We start from the raw sequence: 27,336 nt of genomic DNA on the forward strand, positions 1-27,336 counted from the left end.
TCGATAAGTCTCAGCGGCGAGACCCCCACTGATCAGCAATAACTTGTGATTCTGGTACAATCCCCTAATACCAAGCAAAGGACAATACAAGCCTGGTCTGACTCTTCCACTGGATACAGTAATAACCTAAAGGAGAAGGTTTATTGGGGAAGAGTTCGAAGAAGAAGAACTTGACTGGCAACAAGATGGCCGTATCACTCATACTTGTGATATCAGACATATAATAGGGACCAATCATGCAATCCTCTTATTACTTGATATTGCATGTGGCTCCAGGCTGAGGCTTCTCTATGAAATGCGTTGGCCCTGGGTGTCAGAGTTGAACAGGATTTAGTTGCTTCAATCATTTTAATCCCTACAAACCCGCATCCACTTACCACAGGGTTGGCGAAATACTGACCTTCTCCTCTTAAAATATGTGTAAAATAAAAAAGGCTGAAAATGTACCCCTGTCCCTCTCTGCCAAGACCCCTGCATTTAATCTTTTCCTGGAATGAGGCGAACTATCGCATAACAAAGAAATGGCCCTTCCTTCTGATTTTCTTTTCCCAATTAAAGAAACACACAAGACATGAAGGCTACGCTGGAATTTCATGAGCGGAGCAGAGTACAACATGCCTTTATCTGAAATTATAACTCTGTGTCCTTTATTACAGGTGCGTTGGGGAGATCGCTTACAGGAGAGCTAAAGCCGAAATAAAAGGGAATATTCAACGGAGTCCGGGGTCTGGAGGATACGTCGCACCCGCCGCCATCCATTACAGTACTGCCAGCTGGCACCCTCTCCACAGCAACGCAAATCCATTTAGACTTAAGAAGAAAAACTGTAAGACCGATGAATAGCAACTAAGAAACAAGAATTAAAACATCGCCAGGAACCCTAACCACTAACCCTACCCAAATACTGCCAGCAGGGAAGGGGCTGGTCAGCTTTACTGAAGCCCGGAATGGCAAGTCTGCCAACTAATTCAGCCTTGCTTCAATATCCCCAAGAAGATTTACCATTCAGGAAAAAAAACCCCAAAAACATTACTAAATTAAGTTAATCTATGACTCCGGGGGTGCCATTGTGCAAATCCATTGCAGAAATTCACACTTCACTTAAACATGCGGATTTCTACTGTATGGGCCTAAGGGCTTATTCACACTGGCGTATTTACAGAGTGTGTGCTATTTCTGTGCATGACAGACCAATTAAAGGGATGGTGAGGACAGGTTTCCTTTAAACTCAACAAGACTATTCACACATTATATTTTTCACGGACCGATGTAAAAAAATTGCAGCTTGACCTTCACAAAATTGCCTATTCAATTCAATGGGCGTGCAAAATAAAAAAGGTGCACATACTGCGGATATCTATGTGTATTGTGTCTTTCACAGATATTGCTAGGCAATTCTAGAGAAAAAAAATTGGGCCTCCCTAAATTTTTTTGTGCAGGAGAAAGAAAAGAAGAAAAAAAAATTGCATACAGATCATACATGGATTCGAAAAACAGAAATACGCAATGCATGTGGATGTCGCAGGGACATACATACGCAATAAAAATGGTCCGTTTTTTCACGCATCAAAATCAGACACTCATTAATATGGCCAAAGACAGACGATCTTCCATTCAGAAGTGTGGGAAAGCTGGGTGATAATAGCAGTATCAGCCATGCAGTAATACATTCCCCGCTGCTACACAGCTAAGCAGATTCACCAATAAGTCGCAAGTTAACCCAGTAGGACCTGGAATGTTATCCCTGCTTCCATACTGCTACATCAGTAAGCAGATTTATCACTCAGGAGTCTGGGAAAGCTGGGTAACAACCCTTGTAGGAGCTGGAATGGCAACCATGTGGTGACACAAGCTCTGCTTCTACACTGCTAAGTAAGAAAGATGATTCAGGAGTCTGGGAAAGCTGGGTGATAAGCCCTTTGGTCACTGGGATGTCATACTACTTGGCAACAACTTTCCAAGTGACTGCTAAGGCATTTTTAACAAGTTTCCAATAGAAGACAATTCAAGAACTTCTTTCCGAGGAGCATGCTCTCTAGTCATGAGCTGATCATTACTGGATCTGCACCGTCATCACCTCCAGGTTACAGCCCCTTCCTCAGAAGTAGGAGCTCCACTGCTTGTAGCTCCCAAACAATCTGGGGTAAGGGGCTCATTCACATGGCCGTACTTACGCTGCTCAGTACATGTGGATTTTTTATGCATTTAAGGGCTCATTCACACGGACATATGAGTATCTCGCAGCGCTGTACTCATCGCAGCCCATTCGCTCTGCCCAAAGAGATTCTGGCGTCACGAACATGCACAGTGTGACTTTAAAAAAAAAATTTCCTGCTCTGTGCATAGAGGGGCTGTGTATGATATGCGGGGAAATAGAGCATGCTGCGATTTATTTCTCCTGCGTATCATACACAGTGTCCACTCAAAGTCCAAACACAGGTGTGAATGGAAGTCCATAGACTTTCATTGCCTCCATTCACCACATATTACGCATGGGAAATACGCATGGGAAATACGCATGTGTAATACACGGTGACAACACGCCCATGTGAATAAGCCTTAATATGCAATGAATTGAACCCAGTGATTCACCAAAAGTGGTGTTACAACATTACATATGTGGCATGTATTACGTAATGAAATAGGCCATGGAAATAAATGGGCCAGCACAATTGCGCTGTGAATGCGTGGGAAACTTGCATATTTGCGCAGAAAACAATGGGTTCTTTTGCATTTTTTTTTTGTGCACGTAAATACGCTTTGTATTTATGTGCACAAAATCCTGCAGGAAAGGCCAAAATGTGCGGGCGATTTTCGTTCACATAACCACACAACGTATTTACACAACTGCAAACTGCACACAGCCGTGTGAACGAGCGCGAATAACAGGATTGGTCTCCTATGTATACGGTATAGCAGTAGACCAAATCCAGAGGACGACGGTTTTATCCGGTTGATGGTTACACAACAAATCCATCATCATCATCAACTCTGCTGTTGTGTGGTCAACACTGTACCGAGGCATCCTGGTGACTAGATGGATAGGAAATCTTCCACTACAATGCTGAGGATTATTATGCCTACTGTAGTCCATAATTAGGCCAGCGACAGACTTAACCCCCATATTGTGGGATGAGGCGCACGGGACGGCAGGAATTAGAAAGGTCTCTTATTTACTAAACAAGGAAATAATTACAATTAGGGATGGGAGATGTCAGCTTGGGAGAAAACAAAACTAGCAGGGTGTGACCGGAGACGGTTCTACTGGTAAGGCCGGCTTCACACGGGGGTATTTGCGCACACAAAATTTATGCAGAGAGCACAACCTATTGATTTCAATGGATTCATTGACATTTCCGTATTATGCGTGAGCATTTCGGTCATGCAAAAAAAAAAAAAAAAAATAGAACATGCTCTTTTTTTCTGCGTATTTGCACACTAAAGGTTTTCATGGAAGTCAATGGGGGTATGCAAATGCCGTCGCAATACGTAAGGAGATGCGTGAAATACTGCGTAATTCTGCTGGAAAAAGAACACTTCTGGAATTAGTCATTTCACTCAGTGTGTCTTTGTATGCCAGACGCAAATGAACATGCCTTTCGGGGGCAAAAAGTACGGTAAAATACGCTAAGGCACGGGCAAAAAGACATAGTTAAATCTACAAAAATGCAGTGCTCAGGCGCATAGTTTCCAGTATTTCTTGTGGGCGCATGCCTTGCCTGTTTGCTTTTGCGAAAAACATGTAAGCTTGCTTGCTTTTGATTTCAATGGGCAATTAAGTTTAATATTGTAATTAGTGCTATTTTTATGTACAATACGCACAAAAGTAGAACATGCGACGTATTGTTTTGCGCATATGCAAAATGTGTGCACAAAATACGCTCATGTGAATGAACCCATTGAAATCAATGGGTTGTATTCACTGCATATTGCACACTCAAATTTATCATGCGTAATATGCAGCGCAAGTGCATTTGTGTGAATAAGCCCTAAAACTGCAGTTTTTCTGCCATTAAGGTTCTTTTCATTAACGCCTGAATGATTTGGCTGGTAAACTGAGGTCCTACCTGCAAATCCGCAAGGTCACTGGCAATCAATGTACAAACTGCGCTGCACAGAGTCACCTGACATACGCTGCATGTGTCTGTATGCAAAAACTTTGGCCGCATGCACTTGGAAGGTCCGGATTCCGACAGCGGAATTCCACCGTGGAATCAGGCCCTGACCGCGGCCGGTGACCCTGTATACCTTTTTTCTTTTTCTGTACTGCGCATGGTCCGCCCGTCACACATGTGCAATAGAAAATTTCCTGCACCGTCGCTAAGCAATGATGCGGGTACTCACAGACAATCCGGAATGGACATTCCAGGTACGCTGTGGGTCAGACTGCTTCCATTGACTTCAATGGAAGCCTTCCACGTGGAGCCCGCACAGAAATAGAGCATGCTACGATTTTTCATCTGCGAGCGGAAATCGCAATTGGTTTCCGCTCGTGTGCATAAAGAAACGCTTTCCCTTAGTATGCTACGGGCGGTGCTTGCTGCGGGATCCGGAGGCAGATTCTCGTTCCAGATTCTGGAAGGTAATCCGTCCGTGTGCAAGAGGCCTTAGTCTAGGGCTCATTCACTCGTGTATTGCAGATAGTCAGACAAGAGCGGCGCCGTTTTTGAATGAAAGCTGCCATGTTTTATTAATCTTCTCTCTTCAGCGTTTGCTTACCTCTTCTCCTGCTGTGAAGTTCTCATGGCACAACGGGCAGCGGTTCGCAACTTTTTCTCCTTTAGCAGCTGTTAAAATAAACAAAGAATATTAGACAGTTATGATGCTACTTGGTCTTAACCCTTTCCAATCCAATTTCCCCGCCACCCGCACGCTCCCGAGCTCTTATTTATTTTGGATGGGAAAGCACATTGTGGATTCCTTGAAAATACTCAACAGAAACACATAAAAATGAGGTCATGATGATTTTATTAGCAATTTTGTTTTTGTAATTAAATGTAAGTTATGAGTGTTTCACATCGGGAATATTATTTGCAATCATCCTGTAAATAGATGTATACTGATATAAGATTTATTTATATTCATTTCATATAATAAACTATTTATTTCTAATTTTTCTAATTATCTATCTCTAATCCAGTGCAATACAGAGGCATCCTCTAACTGCATACAATGTGTATAGCATAGGTTTCTAACACTATGCAGGACAGCGCTCCAATGTCAGGGGCTGTTCTGCGTATGTATATGCAGTGTAATATATGCAGAACAGCCTCAGACATTGGAGCGCTGTCCTGCATAGTGTTAGAAACATCTGTTGGACCTTGTCTGACATCGGAGCTATGCAGAGAAATCTCAATGTCTGTCCAAGTCCAACACTGGATTGGAAAGGGTAAAGGCTAAATTTGGATATAGTGCATGTGCTGCGGATTTTTGCAGAAAGGTATAGTCCAATACATATTGGGCTGGAAAACATCATTCACATGTGCTGGAAATTTTTAGCTCAGAAAAATAAGCGTGCTGCAGAGTCTGAAATGCGCCGCGCGCTCATTCTGTTTTGGAAATTTTGATTTTCACCTCTGATTTCACCCCTGGAATGTATAGAATTGAATCTCACAGTAAATCCAGGGCAAAATCTGCATGTATCCAAATGACTATCAGCCCGTGTATACAGTGAGTGGAGGTGGGTGGCCAGAAGTGATCTCCAGCTGCTCCGCCTCCATTCTCTAAACGACTATTGCTCCTGTGACAAAGCCATCACAATAGTCATCCCGTGTGCTGGCTTCACAGGGATGTAAGCATATTTAAGTACACATTTGCGCGATGAGTGTTGCGCTTTTGTGCACATGTATTAGGGCTTATTCACATGAGCGTATATCGGCCAGGCATGAAAATGGCAGGCCGATATACGCTACTATATGATTTGGGTCTCGGCGTATTGCCACTGGACGGGGAAAGACAGCTGCCCCCCTTAGCTGTCTTCCCCTTCCTTCCCCCACACAACTGGGCGCTTTTTACGGCGCGGAAATACGCTCCTGTGTACTGATGCATTGTAAACCAATGCATCAGAGGGGCAGCGTATATCGTCCGGGGTGTGAAAGCCTGGCCAATATACGCCCGTGTGAATAAGCCCTTATACTGCTTTTTTTGTCTGCATATTTGCATGCGCATAAAACCTCACACAAACATGTCCCCATTGATTTCAATGTACATTTAAGATTTTTTTGCGCTAACCAAATGCGCACACGATATACGCTGATGTGAATGAAGCGATTAAAATCAATGAACTCTATTTACTGCATTTTAAATGCACAAAATTTGCATATGTAATGCGCAGGACAAATATGCCTGTGTGAATGAGCCCTAGAGGCCCTTTTATACACGATTATCGCTCAAAATTAGCTGAAAAGCCATCTTTTGAGCAATAATTGTTGCGTGTAAATGTGCCCACCTTCTTAACATTTCTGCCGAATGATGATTGTATATTCGGAATAAGATGCATTGTTCGGCAAAAAAGCTATTAAGAAGGACCGCACGCTGTGTTCTGCCCGGGGAGCGCTGATTACATTGTCTCAGCTGTCAGCCCTGCGGCAGAACAAAAGGAATGTATTCAGAGAACAGACCACCAGTGTCCCTTGAAAGCTAGCTGTCAGTTATGGATGCCTGGATTGGCATTGTGCAAGTAGGGAAATTCAACTTGGCAGCTGTCAATCCATGCCATTTGTCATCTCAGACTGGCATAACATCCAAATTTTAGATCCAGATGGTACAACACAGAAACTTTCCAGGAGTGCTCAAAAAAACAACAACATATTTTGCATTTAGACGTTCATTTACTAGACGGAGCCTAATTAGAACAAGAACATTACTTATGCAAGAACTAGACCTCCTGGCCTCACACTTTTGGTTTCCAGCGAGTAACAATCATTGGCCTCCTTAAGACATACAGCTGGTGGAGACGTCTTGTGTACATGAACACACCCAGGCCTTTGTGAATTCAGTCACAGTACTTGGAATAATGTCCACTTCGGATGAGAAAACTCTTTGGGAACAGTGTTTGAGACACGCCTGTGATCATTGTATGGCTGGTGGCACGGCGCCAGGGTGTGGGGCAAATTCTCCTGCCAGCTGTAGGCACACTAGTAACGTTTGGCTTTAGCGGATTATTTTTTATGAGTTCATATGTGGATAAAATTATTCACTTGACAACTCGGTGAAGCAAAAATCACGTCGCCCTGCCATGTAGGATGTAGCGACCTGACAGTGGCACCAAGGAACACAAAGGCTTCGCTGTTGTAATAGGTCAACGACTTGACTCTGACCACGGACACCAGACAAAGATTGCAAAACATCTGATGTTAGTCATGTTAGTTGTGCCCTTACTGCTGGCATTAAACTATTTCTTGTTGACCTGTGTATAAATCAGGGGAGAAGGTAGCAGTGTCATCAAGGCTGTCATATATTGGGGTATTGAGGGGTTTGTGGCTCTTTAGGTGACATCAGGTTTATAAGAAGTTAGTGCAATGACTTCTAAAAACCTTATGAAAGATCCTATAATATGTGCAGCTTTCTTGTGTTTTTATTATGATTCAATGGTTGGAGACCACTGCAACAATTCACGTGACAGCAACGTGACCACCATCCCCGAATTTAGGCTTCAGTGTAATGCAGCAGTCACTATGGAGGCAGTAACCCGGTCTACAGAATAATCCCGGTACATCTACTGCCTCCACAAGTATGCTTCGGGCGTAGGGAGCCTGGTGTAACTCAGCAATAGCCCCAGTCCTTCCAGAATCATTGAGGTCTCAGTTGTCTTTTAGATTGCTCCCATAGATTCATTGTCTCCCACAGACTTCCTAACATGCGCTCCTTGAAATAAGACAGAGGTTTGCCTGGCAGAATATGTACATGTATCGTACTTCCCGCCTTGCATGAATCCATACACCCTAATTGTTTTCTTGCTTGCTCTGCAACTGGGTATCCATAATATTATATCTGTGGTAAAGGAATAGTCATGGCAATGATGAATGTACTTATACTCAGAGAGGGACACAGACACTATCACAGTTACTAATGATGACCACACAGCTCCCTGTCACACAGTTATAATAGAAGCGATCACAGCTCATCCTTCTGACTGTATACTTATGGTCTGGAGCTTACTTAGGTGAATACAGAAGGTAATAATAATTAAACTGTCACCACAGCAGGCAGATAAGGTATAGCCTCTAGTTAATTCTGTGCTGATGCATCCTGGGATTGATTTGAAAGTGAAAATAAAAAATGTAACTCTCAACATGGTGCCTGATAAGTATCAAACAGGGGGCTGCACTACATGGAAGTGACTGCAATACATAGAGGACACCTCTGGAGTGTGACAGGCGATCAAGTGATGGATTCCAGGCATAGAAAAGTGTGTTTTTGCCAAAGTGGCCCTTTATCTGTAGTGTTTTTTATTACGACCTCTTTCTATTCGTAGGATATGTATGCAATGTAGACATAGATAGAACTTCTTCCCTGTAAATTATACAAGCAGAGATATTACTTCTATCCTAGCTCTCTAAAATAATGCAGGCACAGCTCGTCCGTTCCCTCCCTGTATATTATGCATGCACAGATATTACTACTGCCCTATCTCTCCCTGTAATGACACAGGCACAGGTAGTACTGCCTCCCTGTAAATGACAGTACATACTCCTTGTCTCTATCTGTAAATGATGTATCCACAGGTAGTATTTAACTCGAAAAAGACTCATGCTGCGGGTCGAAACAGCTGTTGCTGTATACTTTGACCATGGAATGGAAATAAAAAGAGATGTTGAAAATCTGATCTTTACACCACTGATGTTGCTTTTTCTTATTGGAATTCGTGGACTGTTTATGGGATCAGGATCTTGTCCCTATAAAGTGTGCATCTAATTCAACTCCATCCACGATTGGAAGATTGGCGAGTGCGGCTGACAATCTTGTTCTTTTGTGCCTCTCTGTTGATGATGTAGCCACAGATAGTACTGACTCTCTGTTTCTCTCAGTAATAATGCATGCACAGATAGTACTGTCTCTCTGTTTCTCTCAGTAATGATGCAGGCACAGATAGTACTTTCTCACTGTTTCTCTCAATAATGATACAGGCACAGATAGTACTGCCTCCTGGTCTCTCCTGTAAATGATATAGGCACAGATAGTACTGCCTCTCTGTTTCTCTCAGTAATGATACAGGCACAGATAGTACTGCCTCCCTGTCTCTCCTGTAAATGATATTGGCCCAGATAGTACTACCCTGGTCTCTACCTATAAATGATGGAGGCGCAGATTTTACTGCTTCCCCAGAAATTATGATGATTATGTTCCAGGATGTGTCCTATTGGGAATGTTGGCTAGCATTCTTGTAAGGAAGGCTGTGAGACTTCTAACTGTCACCTTTCAATTTCACAGTTACACTGTACGGAAAAAGGCTTTGCTGTCCATTTGTGACCAAGTAAACAGCTGGCATATGGAGAGCTGTGGCACACGTCCTATTGAAAACACCTCATTTACTGGAAGGGCTAGAAAGACCCTTCAAACACGTCGAGGACTTATAAATCACAGAGTGTTCTACAGAATAGCATTTACAAATAGTAGATTTCTCAGTCTGTCTCAGACGTGTCTCCACTTTCTCCCGCTCTTTCTCTATAGCATTGGGACCTGATAGGTGCAGAATTATCTGGATTATCAAACATCACAGAGATACATATAAAGGAAGGGTGGAGAAAACATTCAGGGATGAAAGCCCTGAATAAGAAGTGTTTAACACAAATTTTGCTACAGATTTTCCGTACTGATTAATTGTTCTTACTGTTCCTTTTACTGGCCTTGTGAGACTATTGGCTCTTGTATTACGTCAGCTTCAGAAGTACAGTACAATGCGAGTGAATTTATTATTATTTTTTTTGCAAAATCCCACGTGGGGTGAAATCCTTAGCATGCCCTAAATTTTGCTGACTCATTCCAGATGTTTTGCTGTAGATTTGCAACAATATCGGCAGCATGAAATCTCCAAAACATTTGAAGATGGCTGACTGGTGCCGATTTCTAGAATGAAGTTAGGGAAGCAGGTGACCACCAGGTGCCCTCTGTCACAGCAGAGCTGCAGGGTCCTAGCAGATGCAGATCAGCTCTGCCAGTGACTATTATCACTACAGGGGGATGTTTTTCCCTGTAACTGGGGCTCCTATAGATGCCCCAGCTATACTGGAAAAGTGAGAAATAAACATATACGGCTGTTCCTAACCACAGACACACTAAAGACAATCGTTGCTCTCATGCACTCCCAGCTCGACTACTGCAATTTGCTGCTAATTGGCCTCCCCCGCACCAGACTCGCTCCACTCCAATCCATACTAAATGAGGCAGCTAGACTCATTTTTCTATCCAGCCTATTTCGGATGCACGGAACTACAGACGTACCTTAAAGACACACCTCTTTGTAGAGGCACACTAAACCACCTGATCTAATCCCCCATCCCCACAATATGCCCCCTGCCCCTCCCTATGGCTTTCCACTTTTGCCTATCATGTACTGCCTGCCTTATACCTCCTGTACTACCCCCATCCCGTGTGTGTCCCAAAAACTGTATATCGTATGTTATAGTCGCATTGCTGTGTTCCCCATTACTCCACCGCCTGTCCCTGTACCTTCTATACCACTCCACACCCTTTGTCTTCAAATAAATGAATACCACAGGTAACTTTTGTAATTTTTGTATAGTTTGTGTTCTCCATCTGCCTCGAAAGCGCTGCGGAATATGTTGGCGCTATACAAATTAAGATTATTTCTATTAATTTTAAAAATAAAACAATTATAAATTAAAAAATAAATAAAAAATATATATTTTTTTTACTTTTACCCATCCTAAAAAAAAACGGATAAAAAAGGTTAATAGAAAAAAGACATAAAATAGCCTGATGTATGACGGAAAAAATGAAGCAAAAAATACTTTTGATTGCTGAGGAAAAGAAAAAAATAGGGCAGTAAAAGCACCACATGGGTAAAATCCCTAAAAAGTGTCTGGTCCTTTAGGACCGAAATACCCTGGTCCTTGAGGGCCTAGAGCTGTATCTCTCTTACATATTAGTAAATCCCACAATAGGGTTTCTTAGGTCTCATTAGCTTTATACTTTAGACTATCATGAGAACGTTACATTTCTCTGCTCTTCCACAGAAACGTTTCAAGCAATATTCCAAGCTGGGGCATCTTAATGCAGAAAACTCTTATGTCATTGAGGTGCAAGGAAGACATAAACCGCAGTTATTTAGAAGCCAATGCCATAACTACTGTGTTTCACTGAAAATAAGGCCCTGTCTCACCTGGTCAGCAGCGTCCGGATGGTAAATGACATCACTGAATGGCTATGATTGGCTGCTGGTGCTTGATGAGACAAACACAGCACTCGCTTTGCTGGAGGCGGGGGTATTCAAAGCCCCGTCGCCAGAAGAAGCTGAGATGGCAGACAGGGAGGACTCTGTATTGATTTTTTTTTTGGGGGGGGGGGGGGGGGGCAGGTTAGCTAGGTCTTATATTTCAAGCCTCCCCGAAAACCATGGGGTAGGTCTTACTCTCGGGGAAACACGGTAGTCTGTATACAGTAGTTACCAAGCCGATGCTTACGGTTACAAGTCTTGGTCTTGACATGCTCCAGTAGGTGATCCTTGGATATGGCTTCAGTGCAGCGCTGGCATTTGCCGAACATGTCTTTGTGGTCACACTCGGTCAGAAGGTGATCTGTCAGACTGGCAATTTCCACAACCTGGTTAAGAAATACCAAAATAAAACAGAAAATTTGTATTAGAATATTGATGAGACATATCTTATCTGGTCGGGGAGCAGAGGTCATTTACCTGCTTGCAATGTTCACAACGTTTCAGCATCGGACAATGCTTCCAGTAATGGAGATCCAAGCCTTCCTCCGTGAACGACTCGTCTCTTTCCCCACAGAAGATGCATAAACTGCAAACATGACAAATTTCTCATTATTTGTAGGTCATTGAGTAGTTCCACAATTGTGCTGTACACAATCTAATCAATCACTCCAGTCTCTGTCCTCAGTAGGGTCCATGCCCCATCTCTAATATATACACACCAGGGACAATTTCATAGGGAGCCAGTCAACGTACCGTGTTTCCCCAAAAATAAGACCCTCTCCTATATTAATTTTTGCCCGAAAAGAGGCACAGGGACTTATTTTCAGGGGGTGTCTTACACTTACCTAGCAGGCGCCGTTCTGGTCCCTCCCGCTGGACTGTGGCGCTCCAACAGGCTTCCATGTAGTCCTCAATGCCGACAGAGCATCTCTTACTGGTGACGGGGCTTGAATACCCCGCCTCCAGCAAGCGATAGCTCTGGTTGGTTCAGGAACACCGCCTCAAGCAATCAAAACCGGCGGTCGATGAACCAATCACAACCATTCAATTATGTCATTCAATGAATGGCTGTGATTGGTTCAGGAGAGCTGCCTGAACCAATCAGAGCTGGCGTTCAATGAACCAATCAGAGCAATCGCTTGCTGGAGGCGGGGTATTCAAGCCCCGTCACCAACAAGAGATGCTCCGTCGGCATTGAGGACTGCACGTAAGCCTGCCAAAGCAACGCAGCCCAGCAGGAGGGAAACGAATGCCGCCTGCTAAGCGAATATTGCTTTTTTTCCACCATGTAGTCTAGCTAGGGCTTATTTTCAGGGTAGGGCTTATATTTCAAGTCCTCTAAAAAATCAGGGTAGGGCTTATTATTGGGGTAGGTTTTACTTTCATGGAAGCACTGTAGCAGTGAGTTTCTCTTGTGAGTGGGATAACCCCTAAGTACATAGACCAGTGGTCTAAAACCAATAGCTCTCCAGCAACAGTTTCTCAATGGCTGGAGAGTCGCAGGTTAAAGACAACTGACCTTGAGGAAATCTAAAGTACATAGAAGAAATCTAGTTGGATTAAAACTTATAGGGCTGCAACGCTGCGTACTGACCACACAGACACCAGTTATTAGAGCTCTGCCAGGCCTGCAATGTGGAGTCTGAAACTCTCTAGAGCTTTGCAGAAGACCAACAAGAATAAAATAATCAAAGACCCCTTAGTTTACATCAAAGGTGTATTCCCGCTATTAGAAGTAATGGTGTATTGCTAGGATACTTTATTACTTCTTGATTAGTGAAGGTCCAACTGCCAAGACCACCACAATGGTCACAATGATTGGGCTACAGTTCCAGTTAACGTGTCCATGGCTGCTCAGCTGTTTCCGTGACCCCCGTAGGAGCCAGTGGAGAGAGCCATGCATATATGCAGCCACCTTTCATTCACGGTCTGTATGCAGCAGCCACAGCGACATGGTCGACAGACCTGCTAGAGATAGGTGTGGGTCTCTAAGGCGGTACATATATCGGTCAGACATTTATGGCTTATGCAGTCAGTGCCATAAATGTCTAAGGTTGGAATGTCCCTTTCATTTCTCCTTGTTCTCCAGTCATATCATAATTCTCTTACTTGTAAGAGGGAGCATTTCCAATAAATGACAATATTAGGGAATTACCATTTGTTCAGTTGGCTACTGTAAAGACATAACAAACTCTGGTTTCAAATAAGACTATGGCTACTTGAAACCCTGGAGGAATGAGGTCAAGGAATTGGAAAGAACGTTATTTAACCCTTTCCAGTTCAATTTGTATCCTGGTTTTCCTAGGGGGCTTACTCTTTTTCTGCCGTTACACAACGGCGCTATCTGCTGGCTAAAGCCAGTACTGCATGAGGTGACACATTGGATAGGCTCTGACAGCAGAGAGGCTGGCAATATACAGTAAGAGAACCCCGACGGACATCTTCCAACATCGGAGCTGTACAGCCTTAAATCATAATGTCTTCAGAGGTCAGACAGTGGATTGGAAAGGGTTAAGGGCTTGTTCACACCAGTGTTCAACCTGTGTTCAGATTTTCTGTCTCTCAGTTCCTTTTTCGGAGCAAAGAGATGGAATTAAACGGTTCAGTTTTTTCCCAATTTATTTCAATTTGTGTAAAACAAAAGGGAAAGTAAATGGAAAGCTTTCAATTTTTTCTTCTGTTCCGTTGCAAATAGCGCTGCAGACTGTGCTATTTTTTTTGTTAAACTCCCCCCCCCCCCCCCCAAAAAAAAACGGAAACTAAAAAGGAAAAGGAAGCAAGCTGAAAGCTTTTTTCTAAACCCCATGAAATCAGTCCAAAAATGGATCAAAGAGACAGAAAGCACGAACACAGGTGGGAAGCTGGTATGAAAGAACCCTTACTTCTTACCCACACCCAGCAGATGAGGCCACATGGGAAAGGACTGTCACATATGCTTTATCTGTTGAACCAATGACCTTTTCCCCATTTACATCCTTTCTCTATGAAAGGCTTTTATACTGGCTGACAAATAATAAATATGGCAGCGCCCAGTTATTGTCCCATTAGAATTGGAAGCTGGAGGAGTCAGAAGATAAATGTGCACAGACATAAAGCACATTAATAGACTCAGAACAGCTTAGTGTCACTTCGCTTCCAACCCATTAAGTAAACAGGAGTCTCAGCCGCTTCTGCTTTTATCTTCTGGGCGGCTGCTACACATCTAGCATGAATATAAACATTGTACTCACTTATCTAAGTAGTTGGTAACAGAGGACTGGTCATCAAGAGTGTCGCTGTTTGGAGACATGGATAGCTTCTTACTACGGTCATCTTGAAGAATAAAATATTGTATCAAGTGGTTGGAAGATCTGAGGCTGGAGCAATTTCAAATGTACATAATACTGTATGATGGAACATTAACAAATAAGGAAAGAGATCAAAGAAAATAAAAAAAAAAGCCCTCCCCTACCTAAAAAAATTAATGAAAATAGCGTCCCTCTTGTTCATAGGCTAAGACTGGTATTGCAGCTTAGCCTCATTAGCTGAGCTGTAAAAGTATCAAGTTCCTAATGACAAATATAATGACAATGTTACAGTACCAGTACCTTATTAAACTGCAGGTAATGTGATAATTGGGGTGTTAAGCGCGTTGCCAGCCTGAGTCAGTCTTTAAAAGCTCCAAATATTTTACTCTGCGGTTTCCATGAGAATCTGCACTTTGCTCATTGAGACACAGGTGGAAAGTTGTGAAGTCATGTACAGTATGTAAGTGAAGCATGATGGTAGGAATAGTCACCGACTACCACTGCTCTGGAGAGCGGTAATGGAACTATTTACTTAGAATAAATCCATTATACCAGTGGAGAGGCCACATCTGTATATAAAACAGAGTAACCACAATGTAGTCTAGTAAGCAATATGTAGCAGAGCGGCATTTGTCTTCTGGTACTGTAAATTCGATGTAAGTATGTGTAAGCCCATTTCACAGCACGCTCGTATACTCTGAGAATACTCCTGTGGTTCATATGCTGAATGTGTCTAAAGTCTTTACTAAGGCTGAGAATATATTCAACATTTGGTGCCCACTTTAAAAAGATTTGTCCAACTTCTAGCTGTTTTGCTACAGGAAGCAGACAGTACCGTACATTGTGCAATGGCCCAAGTTGGTACTGCAGGCTGAGTCCCATTCAGTTCTATAGAAATCAGCCTGTAGTACCAACCCCGGCCACTGTGCAATGCATAGAGCTGTCTGCTTTCTACAGCAAAACAGCTGGATGTAGGGGGTTAACGTCTTTAATGATCAGGCCATAATGGCACATGAAGTTATTTGCCAGCAAACCCCTTTAGGCATCTAAAAGAAATGTTCTGTTTTACAAGATCCTGGTATTTTCACTGTGTAAAAACACAGGGATATTGTTAATAAGGTTTATGAAATCCAAAAGTGGGCTCCATTGACTTTTCAATCTACCACTGACTTGGTGAACCTGTGTTTTTCCTTAAAAGGATAGGTCATCAGCAATAGACTGACTAGGGTTCACTGCCTGGGGCACCTACCAATCAGCTGTAAGCTAGACCTTTGTTTTCATGTACTGAGTTGATTTCTGCAGGAATCAGACAGCTCTGTTCCCGCTGCTGTGGTGAGGCTTGGTATTACAGGCTTTTACACAAGAGCAATCATCGCTCGGTGAATGGAGGCGGAACAGGCTGGGGACCATTCCGGCCTGCCTACCTCCATTCACAGTAAACAGGCAGTTGCTTATAGATGAACGACTACCTGTTTACACAGGCAGATACAGCGGCAGACCAATGATTATTTTAGTGTCTACATAAAATATCTGTTCAGCGATTGTTGATCGTTCTTTCACTGCATGCGGTTACACCTAACAATTATCATTATTACAGATCACCATGGGATTGTTCTATGCATGTATGATCCAAAACGGCGAACAAATTATTGATCGTGCAGGCATTTACACAATCTCGCTTAAATTTCCACTATTCAGAAAAAAGCTGAACGATAATAAGCTCAATGTAAAAGGTCTTTAGACACAGATTGATCTTCAGATCAGAAAGGCCTGTGTACAGGAAAACATTCCAAAGTATGTGCTGAATAAAAAAACAAAAATGTAAAAAAAGAAAGAAAAAAAACCACAACTGCAATATAAAACAAAATTCATGCGGACTGGACGCTGTGTAAACAGAACTCCCCTGTATTGGGGTCAACTAACTTCTACTTACCACTGACCTATACAATAGTGCATATAATGAATGCAACCTACTTACCTGCTTTTGCTTTCGGTATTTGCTCCTTCCCCTAAAAGCAAAGAAAAGCTGTTGAATGGATGTACAACATAAAAAACCTTGCAACTAAAAAAAAATGTTGGAATTGCTGCAGTACTGTCACGTAACCAGTAGGTGGCACTCAAGCTACTTTAGCAGCAAAACCAACAAAATGGGGTGAAATAAGGGGAACCCCAAGAAAGGAGAGCACCGTGTTACTGATCACCAAGAGGGTAGAATATGCTGCAAAAATTTTAGCAAAAATTAATTTATGTGGCGAGCCCCTTTAAGAACACAAGTAGAGCCCACCAGCCAACATTAAGTCATTGGTTTCAATCTCGTAACTTAACTGACATTTTGCGTCTTGTACAAGTGTATCACTGTTTTCAAAGTTGTGGTCGCGGCTGTCAAAATGTATTTACAGAGTTAGCCAGAATCAGCAATGAGCACAGTGTTCTCCCCTTCCTGACATTTTTTGGTTACTGCGCTCTGACTTCTGGCTTACGTCTGCAGCCATCCTGGCTTCTATCAGTGACTAGATGTGTATATAACAAACCTGGAAGAAAGTTGACTTTCAGCAAGTCTTGTGGATATGGGACATGTGAGGCACGGAGTTCAGGGGCCAATATTCATAAGGACATACCTTGCCAGCCTGAACCTCAGACTGCATCTCCTTAAGGGCTGCCAGCTGTTCCTGAAGAGCTTGAATCTCCTCTTTCTTCTTCCGTTCTGCTTCTTCTGCAGCGGCCTTCTTCTGTGCCTAACGATGATATTACTGCATTAGGAAAGAACAAACGTGGGGGGAAACAGCTTTCTGAAAAACAAGCCACATGAGGCTGCGACGAACCTCAAGACGATACTTGGCCAAAGAGAGACCAACTAGATCTCACTGGTAGAGATTATATCCTCGTGCGGTATCAGAGAGAATCTGAGCTTTGCCCCTTTATAGATGACTAGCCACCCTACAGAGATTTCTGCACTTCTGTTAAATTTTGCAGGAAAACACTATTGAAAATCTATCCTCGGTTTAGCTCATCAATAGCTGATCAGCTGGGGTCCGACGCTCAGGACCCTGGCAGATCAGGTGATTGGGCACCCAGTTTAGTGTTGAAACACACAGGGGTACACAGTGGAAGCTGCTGCTCCAACCTTTGTGTAGTGGCCAGCGCTGGTAATTACATGCGCAGCTCTTATTAATGAAAATTCAGAGTTTTTGCAATTTTTGCACCAAGTGTCAACACTTTTCAAGAAGTGGGCGTGGCCTTGCTTAAGGGGGCGTGGCCAAGGGTGGACAATCGCATTTACTATCATTTATACCAGAAACTGGCGTAAAAGTATAGCAAAAACCTAGTCCATCCCCTAGCTTTCATAGGTTTCCACTTGGCTCACATAGGTCCCGTCAGATGCGACAAATGAATTAAAAGGTAATAACTTAGTTGCAGGAATGACTAAGAGGTTGTTTATCAAATCGGCACATGAATTATTATGGACCGCTTTATAAAAAGTTTGTTTTGCCTTATTAACTTTAGGTACTTACACGTATCGTATTTTTTGAATTATAAGACGCACCAAAAGGAAAAAAATATTTCATACTAATTTAAAGGTCTCTGGGGGTCTAACAAAGTGGAGGGGCTACCGTCATTAACTTTGGTGTTCTAGTATAGAAAATAGTGTTAACAGTGAACAGTCTCAGCATCTATTAAACCTAGTGTCAATTGAAACAATGGCGTAAGCACATATGTTCACATTATACACATACACAGCACTACTGCACGCACATTGCACAACACAGATAGCTCTGCAGCATACACAGCCCTACTACATACAAACATACAGCTCTGTTACATGTGCACACACACATACTGCTTTTTACATACATCATGCACAGCTCTGCTGCATGCATACACAGAGGTCATACAGCTCAGTTACATGTGCACACACACATACTGCACTCCTACACACATCATACACAGCTCTGCTGCATGCACACACAGCTCTGCTACATGCGCACATACACATACTGCTCTCCTACATACATCATGCACAGCTATGCTGCATGCACATACACAGCTCATACAGCTCTGTTACATGCACACAAACATCTGCAGCTGGCATTCTAAATACTGATTTTATTGACACTAAATCCCCACATACAAGTGTAGTCATACATGACTCCCTCCAGCTGCTTCCTGGTCACATGATCACGATGTCATCAATGGTCCTGCTGCTACTACAAGACCCTTGATCTTTTCTATTATCTGTCCCTGTGTGTTTAGAGGAGGACCTGCACCCCAGGGAAAATATGCGAGTGATCCCCGGAGTTATGTGCTGAAGGGGATGAGGCAGGGAGAGGAAGGCCAGTGCAGCCACAGTATGTAAGGCTAGAGGGTTCTCTTGATTACTGATCTGTGCACTTGTGGATCATTAAAGGCAACAGTCAGGGGTATCTAGATCTGTCACACCCCCCTGCCTCTGGACAATAAGACAGATGCTTTTCAGCAAGATTTTATCTTTCTGAAAACTGCATCTTATAGTCAGAAAAATATAGTATAATCTGATTGTTTTCACTTAGGGCGCCCACCCACTGGCGATTTTTTTTTCTTTGCGTTTTGCGTTTTTTCTCAAGAGCAATTAGAATTGAATGTACTCCTGTCCACTGGCGTTTTTTTTTGCGTTGCGTTGCGTTTTTTAACATAGGAACTGTCAGTTGCATATGTGTCCTTATTTTTCTCCTAATGCACCCATGAAAGTCAATGGAAATGAATGGAAAAGCAGCGAAAACGCGGCGAAAAACGCCGCGAAAACGCTGCGTTTTTCACGCACAAAAATCGCAAACGCCAGTGGGTGGGCGCCCTTATTCTGATGACAATTTCATTGATTTTTATCACCTTTATTAGTATATACGTATTATGTATGGGTTTATATGAATTCATATGAATTAGGGCATTTTATCACTATTTGGGCATTATCCATCTTTAGTATGTGGAGATTCAAACCTTTATTCCGTAACTTTGGAAATAAAAGCAATGCTGTTCTTTTAAAACCTCTTAAGTTCCTCTGAAAGCAGTGGTATCGTTATGAACGGAGTTAAACGGTGTAGTAGACAGCTGCCGATAACGTTGGAGCCTAGCGGTGGATCCACAGTGACTACGGTGGAGTAGAGAGAACACTCTCTTAGATGTAGCGATTCAGAAGAGAAACTGCTAAAATATCAGGATGTTGCTGGAGAAGCTCCAAGTTACGCGCTGTTGGCTTTCTGCTGTTCGTGTAAAGAATTACTTCTGAAGACTATATTTTTATAGGAATGTATTCCTGGGATTCCAGACTCGGGGGTCTTGTGCATGCACTTTAATCTGCTTAAATGCCCTAGCCATTGTTAACATGCTAAAAGTAATGATTATAAGCTAAGCCTAGAGATGAGCGAGCCTACTCGGCCACGCCCCTTTTTCGCCCGAGTACCGCGATTTTCGAGTACTTCCGTACTCGGGCGAAAAGATTCGGGGGGCGCCGTGGGTGAGTGGGGGGTTGCAGCAGATTCGGGGGGCGCCGCCATGCCTTCCCCCGCCCCCCCCCCCCCGAATCTTTTCACCCGAGTACTGAAGTACTCGAAAATCACGGTGCTCGATCGAGTAATTACTCGAAATGAGTAGGTTCGCTCATCTCTACTAAGCACTCAAAAAGTACTGAAATGTGAACAGTTCTTAGATTTCTTCATAAGCAAAAAAACCTGGACTCCTACCTTAAGTTCAGATTCCGTGGGTCTACCATCAATTTTGGCGAATCCATCAAACAGCGTTTTATATAAAATGTTTTTGCGTATGATGGTTTCATCCGTTGGCATGTGATCGAGGACCTGCGCTCTATTCTGTTGGTATAAGTGGAGTATAATCCGCACCGCCTTGTCACGTACTTCTGCGGTTGTGTAATCCAGTGCACCTAAAGCAAACTAACGGAATAAAATACATTATAGTCATTAAAGCCGTAAAAAGAGTCTGCCTGGTTGCTGTTGACAACAAAAATGTCTAGTAAAGCTGATTCTGTGCCAGGCAGCAGCTGCAAAAGCAAATAAAAACTGTAGGGTGTACAATATTACCCCTCTATAAAATATGTATAAATCAACATCTTGAATATTTAGTGCAATTTGGGCTGAAGAAGGGCTTGGGGTGATCCTATAAACATCTATACAAGGCGGCACATGAACTATTTTTCCCACAAACTGTACAGTGGACATGGGGAGCATTATCTTCTTCTAGGGGAAATGTGTTCTTCATAGTAAGAACAGCCAAAGATAAAAACGTTAGATGGCATAATAACAATATAACAAAAAATAGGAAAAAAAAAATCTTGAATCCTAGAATGGCAGAGTTGGAAGGGACCTCCAGGGTCATCGGGTCCGACCCCCTGCTTAGTGATCATTGAGCGACGGGTTGGACCCGATGACCCTCAGGGTCCCGTCCACCTCTACCAGTCTAGGATTCTTGACACATTTTAGTTTTATTCTACAGAACGTTTAGGGAAATTTGTCAGGTCAAGGACTTTTTGTCCCTTAAACCAAATTGGCCACATTTGGACAGGTCTTTTAGCCTCTCCCTAGATTGAACAGCTATGTCTGAGAAAGGCTGAATCTGTTAGTTTTTTTTAAACGGAGGCCACTCAGAAAATCCCAACAGTAGTGAATGCAGTAAAACGGTTATTCCCATTGCAGTTTTTACTGGTAATAAATAAGAGGTTTATTTATCAAGTAAAAAAAAGCATAGAAAAGTCATACATTTTTTGTGCAAGCCCGTCTTGCATTAAAATGCAGCAACTTTTTGTGATGCACACCTTCCCACGCCACTTTCCTTAAAAAGGGATGTGGCTTGTCGGAGGGGGGAGTGAAGGCCCAGAAACTCTATACAACATGGAAGGGAGCCTTTCAGTCAAGCCTATCCAGACGGTGAGTGACTGCCAAGTGGACATTTCCCATCATGCATAGCTCTTTTTAAAACTGTGCGTTACGCAGGGTTTTAGAGTAAATCATATTTTTTTTAGTAATGAAGGGGCACTGTTGGCATGAATCTACTGACAGGTTCCCTTTAAAAGGGAAAGCCACGATAATCCTATATGAGAAACCCAAACGGCTAATTCTGATGCTAGCAGGAACAGTTAGGCTCCGTTACAGAAATCTGTAAATGTCCTTCTAATGACCAAAGAACAATGTTTTCCTAACATATTTACAACAATATTCCTCACCATGGCCCCTCCTAATGTAACAGCTGGTAAGCATTGTCTACTGGCATTCGCCGTCTCTGATTCTTATGGCGCTAGAGTATGAAGTCATGCAGGGTGTGCAGATCACAAACAAAAATGTCAGAGAGCAGACAAATCAAAAACACAGAACATTATAAACATAAACTTATACTGTAAAGCAGGCCAGAGCATGCTCCAGAAATTGAACAAATAAAGGACGGCTTGCCCTTTAAATAAGAAGTGCAAAAATGTAACAAGCAGCTGTTGTGCATCCAGAAAAGTTGCTGCTCACATCATGTTTGGAGCCCAAGTTTGGTATATAGGCTATAATGGAACATCTTCTGGCATACACATCAAATGCATCCATGAGGCTCCATTTACTCAACGGAGGGGCAGGAACTTTTTTTCTGCAGTAAACAACAGCTTCAGTTATATGGGAAATAAGTAATAAAAATGATCAAATCCCCAAAAGGTCTTTGCTGAAAAAAACCCTCTGTAATAAATGCTTGCCAATCAAGCATTGTAGAATGGCAGAAAACAATACAATTTTATTTGGGGGCTTTTACATTTTCCACATTAAAATATTTGCTTGAATGTGAAAAAAATTGTAGTTTAACTTTTTCCCACACAATAAATAGGGTGCGGATCCTGGCAGACCTCACTAATCAACTACTGATAACATATCCTGAGGAGGGCTCAACAATCCTTAAAGGGGTTGTCCCGCGCCGAAACGGGTTTTTTTTTTTTAAAATACCCCCCCGTTCGGCGCGAGACAAACCCGATGCAGGGGTTTAAAAAAAACAACTGGATAGTGCTTACCTGAATCCCCGCGCTCCAGTGACTTCTTACTTACCTTGCGAAGATGGCCGCCGGGATCTTCACCCTCGGTGGACCGCAGGTCTTCTGTGCGGTCCATTGCCGATTTCAGCCTCCTGATTGGCTGGAATCGGCACACGTGACGGGGCGGAGCTACGAGGAGCCGATCTCCGGCACGAGCGGCCCCATTCAGAAGAAAGAAGACCGGACTGCGCAAGCGCGCCTAATCGGGCGATTAGACGCTGAAAATTAGACGGCACCATGGAGACGAGGACGCCAGCAACGGAGCAGGTAAGTGAATAACTTCTGTATGGCTCATAATTAATGCACAATGTACATTACAAAGTGCATTAATATGGCCATACAGAAGTGTATACCCCCACTTTGTTTCGCGGGACAACCCCTTTAAGCCCAGGAAAACCCCTTTAGGCCTGATGTCCACGGGCACACACGGTTTCCAAGTGTGGAATCCCACAGCGGTACTCACCCGTGCCTGCAGCCATGGGGTTTAATAAGAGGATTTTTTACTCACCGTAAAATCTCTTTCTCGTCTCGTCATTGGGGGACACAGCAAAGACCGTGGGATATAGCTTCTGCCACTAGGAGGCGACACTAAGCACAAAAAGTTAGCCCCGCCCTCTGGCTATATCCCTCCTGCCGACAGCAGGCTAATCAGTTTGTCATGCCAGCAGTTGGAATAGCCATGCAGGAACAGAGAGACAACAATAGTTAGTCATATGACACATCAACAAAAAATGTAACTGTAATGAAAAACACGCAGCACCATGTGCGACTTACAGAATCCGGAGTCCGACCAGGACCACCACTGTGTCATATAAAGAAAGAGGGGTGGGTGCTGTGTCCCCCAATGACGAGACGAGAAAGAGATTTTACGGTGAGTAAAAAATCCTCTTTTCTCGCTCGTGTCATTGGGGTACACAGCAAAGACCGTGGGACGTCCCACAGCCGTCCCCAAGGGTGGGTACAAATAAATCATAAGCGCATGCGGTCAGTTTACAGCCGTCTGTAAAACCTTTCGACCCAGCGAAGCGTCGGCTGACGCAAACGTATGTAACTGATAAAACTTAGAAAAGGTGTGCAGGGATGCCCAGGTAGCTGCCTTACACACCTGTGATACTGAGGCACCGTGACTTACCGCCCATGACGCCCCCACTGCTCTGGCGGAATGTGCCGTCACCTGGAATGGCGGTGCCTCACCCTTGGCCCGGTAGGCTTCCACCACTGCTGAACGGATCCAGCGAGCAATAGTCACCTTTGATGCCGCGAGGCCCCGTCTCGGACCATCCGGTATCACGAACAGGGAATCCGAGCGCCGGAAGGACGCTGTCTGGTCCAAATATGTCCTTAGAGCGCGGACTAGGTCTAAGGTGTGCAGAGCCCGTTCCCTAGGGTGAACCGCCTTTGGACAAAATGATGGCAGTACAATGTCCTCATTAATGTGAAAGGTAGACACCACCTTTGGGAGAAAAGATTGCACCGGTCGCAACACCACCTTATCCTGGTGAAAAACCGTAAAGGGTGGTTTTGCCGATAGTGCCGCAATCTCCGAAACCCTACGAAGGGAGGTAACTGCCACAAGGAAAGCGACCTTCCAAGATAGCAAGCGCCACGGTACCTCCGCTAATGGTTCAAACGGATGGGCCTGCAAGGCATCCAGAACCAGGTTAAGGTCCCAAGGTGGCACCGGAGACCGGAAAGGGGGTGCTGTATGAGCAACTCCCTGAAAAAAGGTGCGCACCGCCGACCTTGAAGCCAAAGGTCGCTGAAACAAAACTGACAAAGCCGAAACCTGTCCCTTAAGGGAGCTGAGGCTCAGGCCTAAGCCCAACCCGTCTTGGAGAAACGACAGGAGACGGGCCAACGAAAAATGCATCGGGTGCGCCCCTTTCTGCTCGCACCAGCGAAAGAATGTTCTCCACACCCGGTGATATACCTTCAATGACGACGGCTTCCTAGCCCTAATCATAGTCTGGATAACTGGGTCTGAGAAGCCCCTTGCTCTCAGTACCGCGGTCTCAACTGCCACGCCGTCAAACGCAGTGTAGCTAAATTCTGGTGGTAGAGGGGACCCTGAGAGAGAAGATCCTTTCGCAGGGGTAATCGCCAGGGCGCGTCTGCTACCATGTCCATGAGCTCCGCGTACCACGTTCTTCGCGGCCAATCTGGGGCTATGAGAATCACAGGTAGCCCTTCCTTCCTGATTCTCCTGAGCAACCGTGGAATGAGAGGAATTGGTGGGAAGACATAGGGGTAATGAAACCCCGTCCATGGAGCCGTTAGCGCATCTGCTGCTAGAGCTCTGGGGTCCCTTGACCTGGCCAGATAGGCTGGAAGCTTCTGATTGAAGCGAGACGCCATCAGGTCCACGTCTGGCTGACCCCATCTTAGGCATACTTCCTGAAATACCTCGGGATGTAGCCCCCATTCTCCTGGGTCGACCTCCTTCCTGCTGAGGAAGTCGGCCGCCCAATTTTCGACCCCGGGAATGAAGACTGCCGATATCGCTGGAAGATGTTTCTCGGCCCATGACAGAATTCCCTCTACTTCCTTCATGGCTCCCCTGCTGCGGGTCCCGCCTTGATGGTTTATGTAAGCCACCGCGGTCGCATTGTCTGACTGGATTCGCACTGGAGTTCCCTCCAGCCGGTGCACGAAATGCTGCAAGGCCCGGAGTATTGCTCGCAGCTCCAGGACGTTTATCTGGAGACAGGACTCCTGCGTGGACCAGGTTCCCTGTGCTACCAGATCCCCCAGCGTGCACCCCCAGCCTGTCATGCTGGCATCTGTAGCCAGCACCTGCCACTGCAGGGGCAGGAACGACCTGCCCTGCTGGATACGTGGCGAGTCCAACCACCACTGGAGCGACTGCTGAACACCTGGCGGAATCCTTATCTTCCGCTCGAGGGATCGTGCTAACCTGTCCCACCTTGACAGTATCGCCCACTGCAGGGGGCGGGAGTGGAACTGGGAAAATGGAATCGCCTCGAAAGACGATACCATCAGTCCCAAAACCCTCATCGCATGGCGGATCGCCACCGGTCGCTGCGATAGAAGGGACCGCACCTGCCTCTGAAGCAGCTGACATTTTGCTTCTGGGAGAATCACTCGACCTCGTGCCGTGTCGAAGCACATCCCCAGGTACTGCATGCGTTGAGCTGGCACAAGAGACGATTTCTTGAAATTGATCAGCCAACCGAACCTGGTAAGCGTGTCCAGGGCAATCTGCAGGCTCTCCAGGTTGTCCCGCTGGGTCGGGGCTTTCACCAGAATGTCGTCTAGATACGGCATGGCAACAACCCCCCTGGAATGCAAGATTGCCATCACTGCCGCTAAGACTCTTGTAAACACCCTGGGAGCTGTCGCCAGCCCGAATGGCAATGCCGCAAATTGGAAGTGCTCTTCCTGTACTGCGAAGCGGAGGAAGCGCTGGTGCGCCTGACAAATGGGGATATGTAAATATGCATCCTGGATGTCTATCGAAGACAGGAATTCCCCTGCCTCCAAGGATGCGATGACCGCTCGTACCGACTCCATGCGGAAATGACGGACCGCTACGAACCTGTTCAGCTTCTTTAGGTCCAGAACCGGACGGACGGAGCCGTCCTTTTTGGGGACCACAAAAAGATTTGAGTAGAACCCCGTGAAGTATTGTTCGGGGGGCACTCGCACCACCACCCCCTGTAAATAAAGAGAGCGGACCGCTCCGAGAAAAGCTGCTGCCTTCCCTGGGTCCCCCGGGGTTCTGGACCGAAAGAAGCGATCGTGCGGTTGTGAAAGGAACTCTATCGCATAGCCCTTGGACACGACCTCCTGTACCCAAGTGTCTGAGATCTGAGATGACCAGACCTGGCTGAATTGGAGAAGCCGTCCCCCCACCTTGTCCGAAACAGGTGGGGGCAGTCCCTCATGCGGAGGGCTTGCTTTTGGTACCCTTTGCGGGCTGGGGCCCCCGCCAAGAGGACTTTGGTTTAAAGGAAGGAACCTTCCTTTGTTCCCGCTCCTGTGGACCCTTCCTCTCCACCCTACGAGGACTCGTCCGGCGATAGGAACGAAAACGTCTGTGCTGTGGAGATGACCGCTTTGGACGGTTCTGCGGCAAAAGCGAGCTCTTTCCCCCCGTAGCCTCTGAGATTAGCTCGTCTAGCTTGGCGCCGAACAGACGAGATCCTACAAAGGGCATACTGATCAACGACCCCTTGGAGGAAGCGTCCGCATCCCACGATTTTAACCATAGGGTCCGGCGAGTAGCCACCGATGCCGCGGAGGCTCGGGCCGCCAGCCTGGCTGTATCCATAGAGGCCTCACAGAGAAACATGCCCGCTTGTTCAATCTGGTGTGTAATGCCCACCAGATCCTCGGACGCTGCCCCTTCGAGGATTCCTTCTCGTAACCGCTTTGCCCAGTCAGTAACAGCCTTACTGACCCAGGACGAGGCAAACACAGGCCTAAGAGCCGACCCTGCCGCCTCAAAAACGGTCTTTGCTAAGGCCTCGACTCCTCGATCCTTGGGATCCCTGAGGGAGGAGGACTGTGCCGTGGGTAGCACCGTGTGCTTAGCCAGGCGCGAAATGGGTGGATCCACTAGTGGTGGGACCGACCACTTCTCCACT

At 44.9% G+C, this 27,336-nt stretch overlaps 1 protein-coding gene across 3 annotated transcripts in view; it reads right to left on the reverse strand.

Annotated features, from left to right (window-relative positions):
* Nucleotides 1-27,336, reverse strand: part of CEP104 (centrosomal protein 104) — a 103,201-nt gene that overhangs the window by 18,035 nt on the left and 57,830 nt on the right. For all 3 annotated transcript variants that reach the window (XM_066607294.1, XM_066607292.1, XM_066607295.1), the window contains 7 exons: nucleotides 20,400-20,606; nucleotides 17,304-17,420; nucleotides 16,664-16,694; nucleotides 14,629-14,710; nucleotides 11,876-11,984; nucleotides 11,646-11,784; nucleotides 4,720-4,787 (listed from right to left, as the gene is read on the reverse strand). In XM_066607294.1, the coding sequence (XP_066463391.1) occupies nucleotides 4,720-4,787; nucleotides 11,646-11,784; nucleotides 11,876-11,984; nucleotides 14,629-14,710; nucleotides 16,664-16,694; nucleotides 17,304-17,420; nucleotides 20,400-20,606 (753 nt within the window). The remainder of the gene's footprint in view (nucleotides 1-4,719; nucleotides 4,788-11,645; nucleotides 11,785-11,875; nucleotides 11,985-14,628; nucleotides 14,711-16,663; nucleotides 16,695-17,303; nucleotides 17,421-20,399; nucleotides 20,607-27,336) is intronic.

The sequence above is a fragment of the Eleutherodactylus coqui genome, chromosome 6, assembly GCF_035609145.1.
Source record: "Eleutherodactylus coqui strain aEleCoq1 chromosome 6, aEleCoq1.hap1, whole genome shotgun sequence".
NCBI classification, from domain to species: Eukaryota; Metazoa; Chordata; class Amphibia; order Anura; family Eleutherodactylidae; genus Eleutherodactylus; species Eleutherodactylus coqui.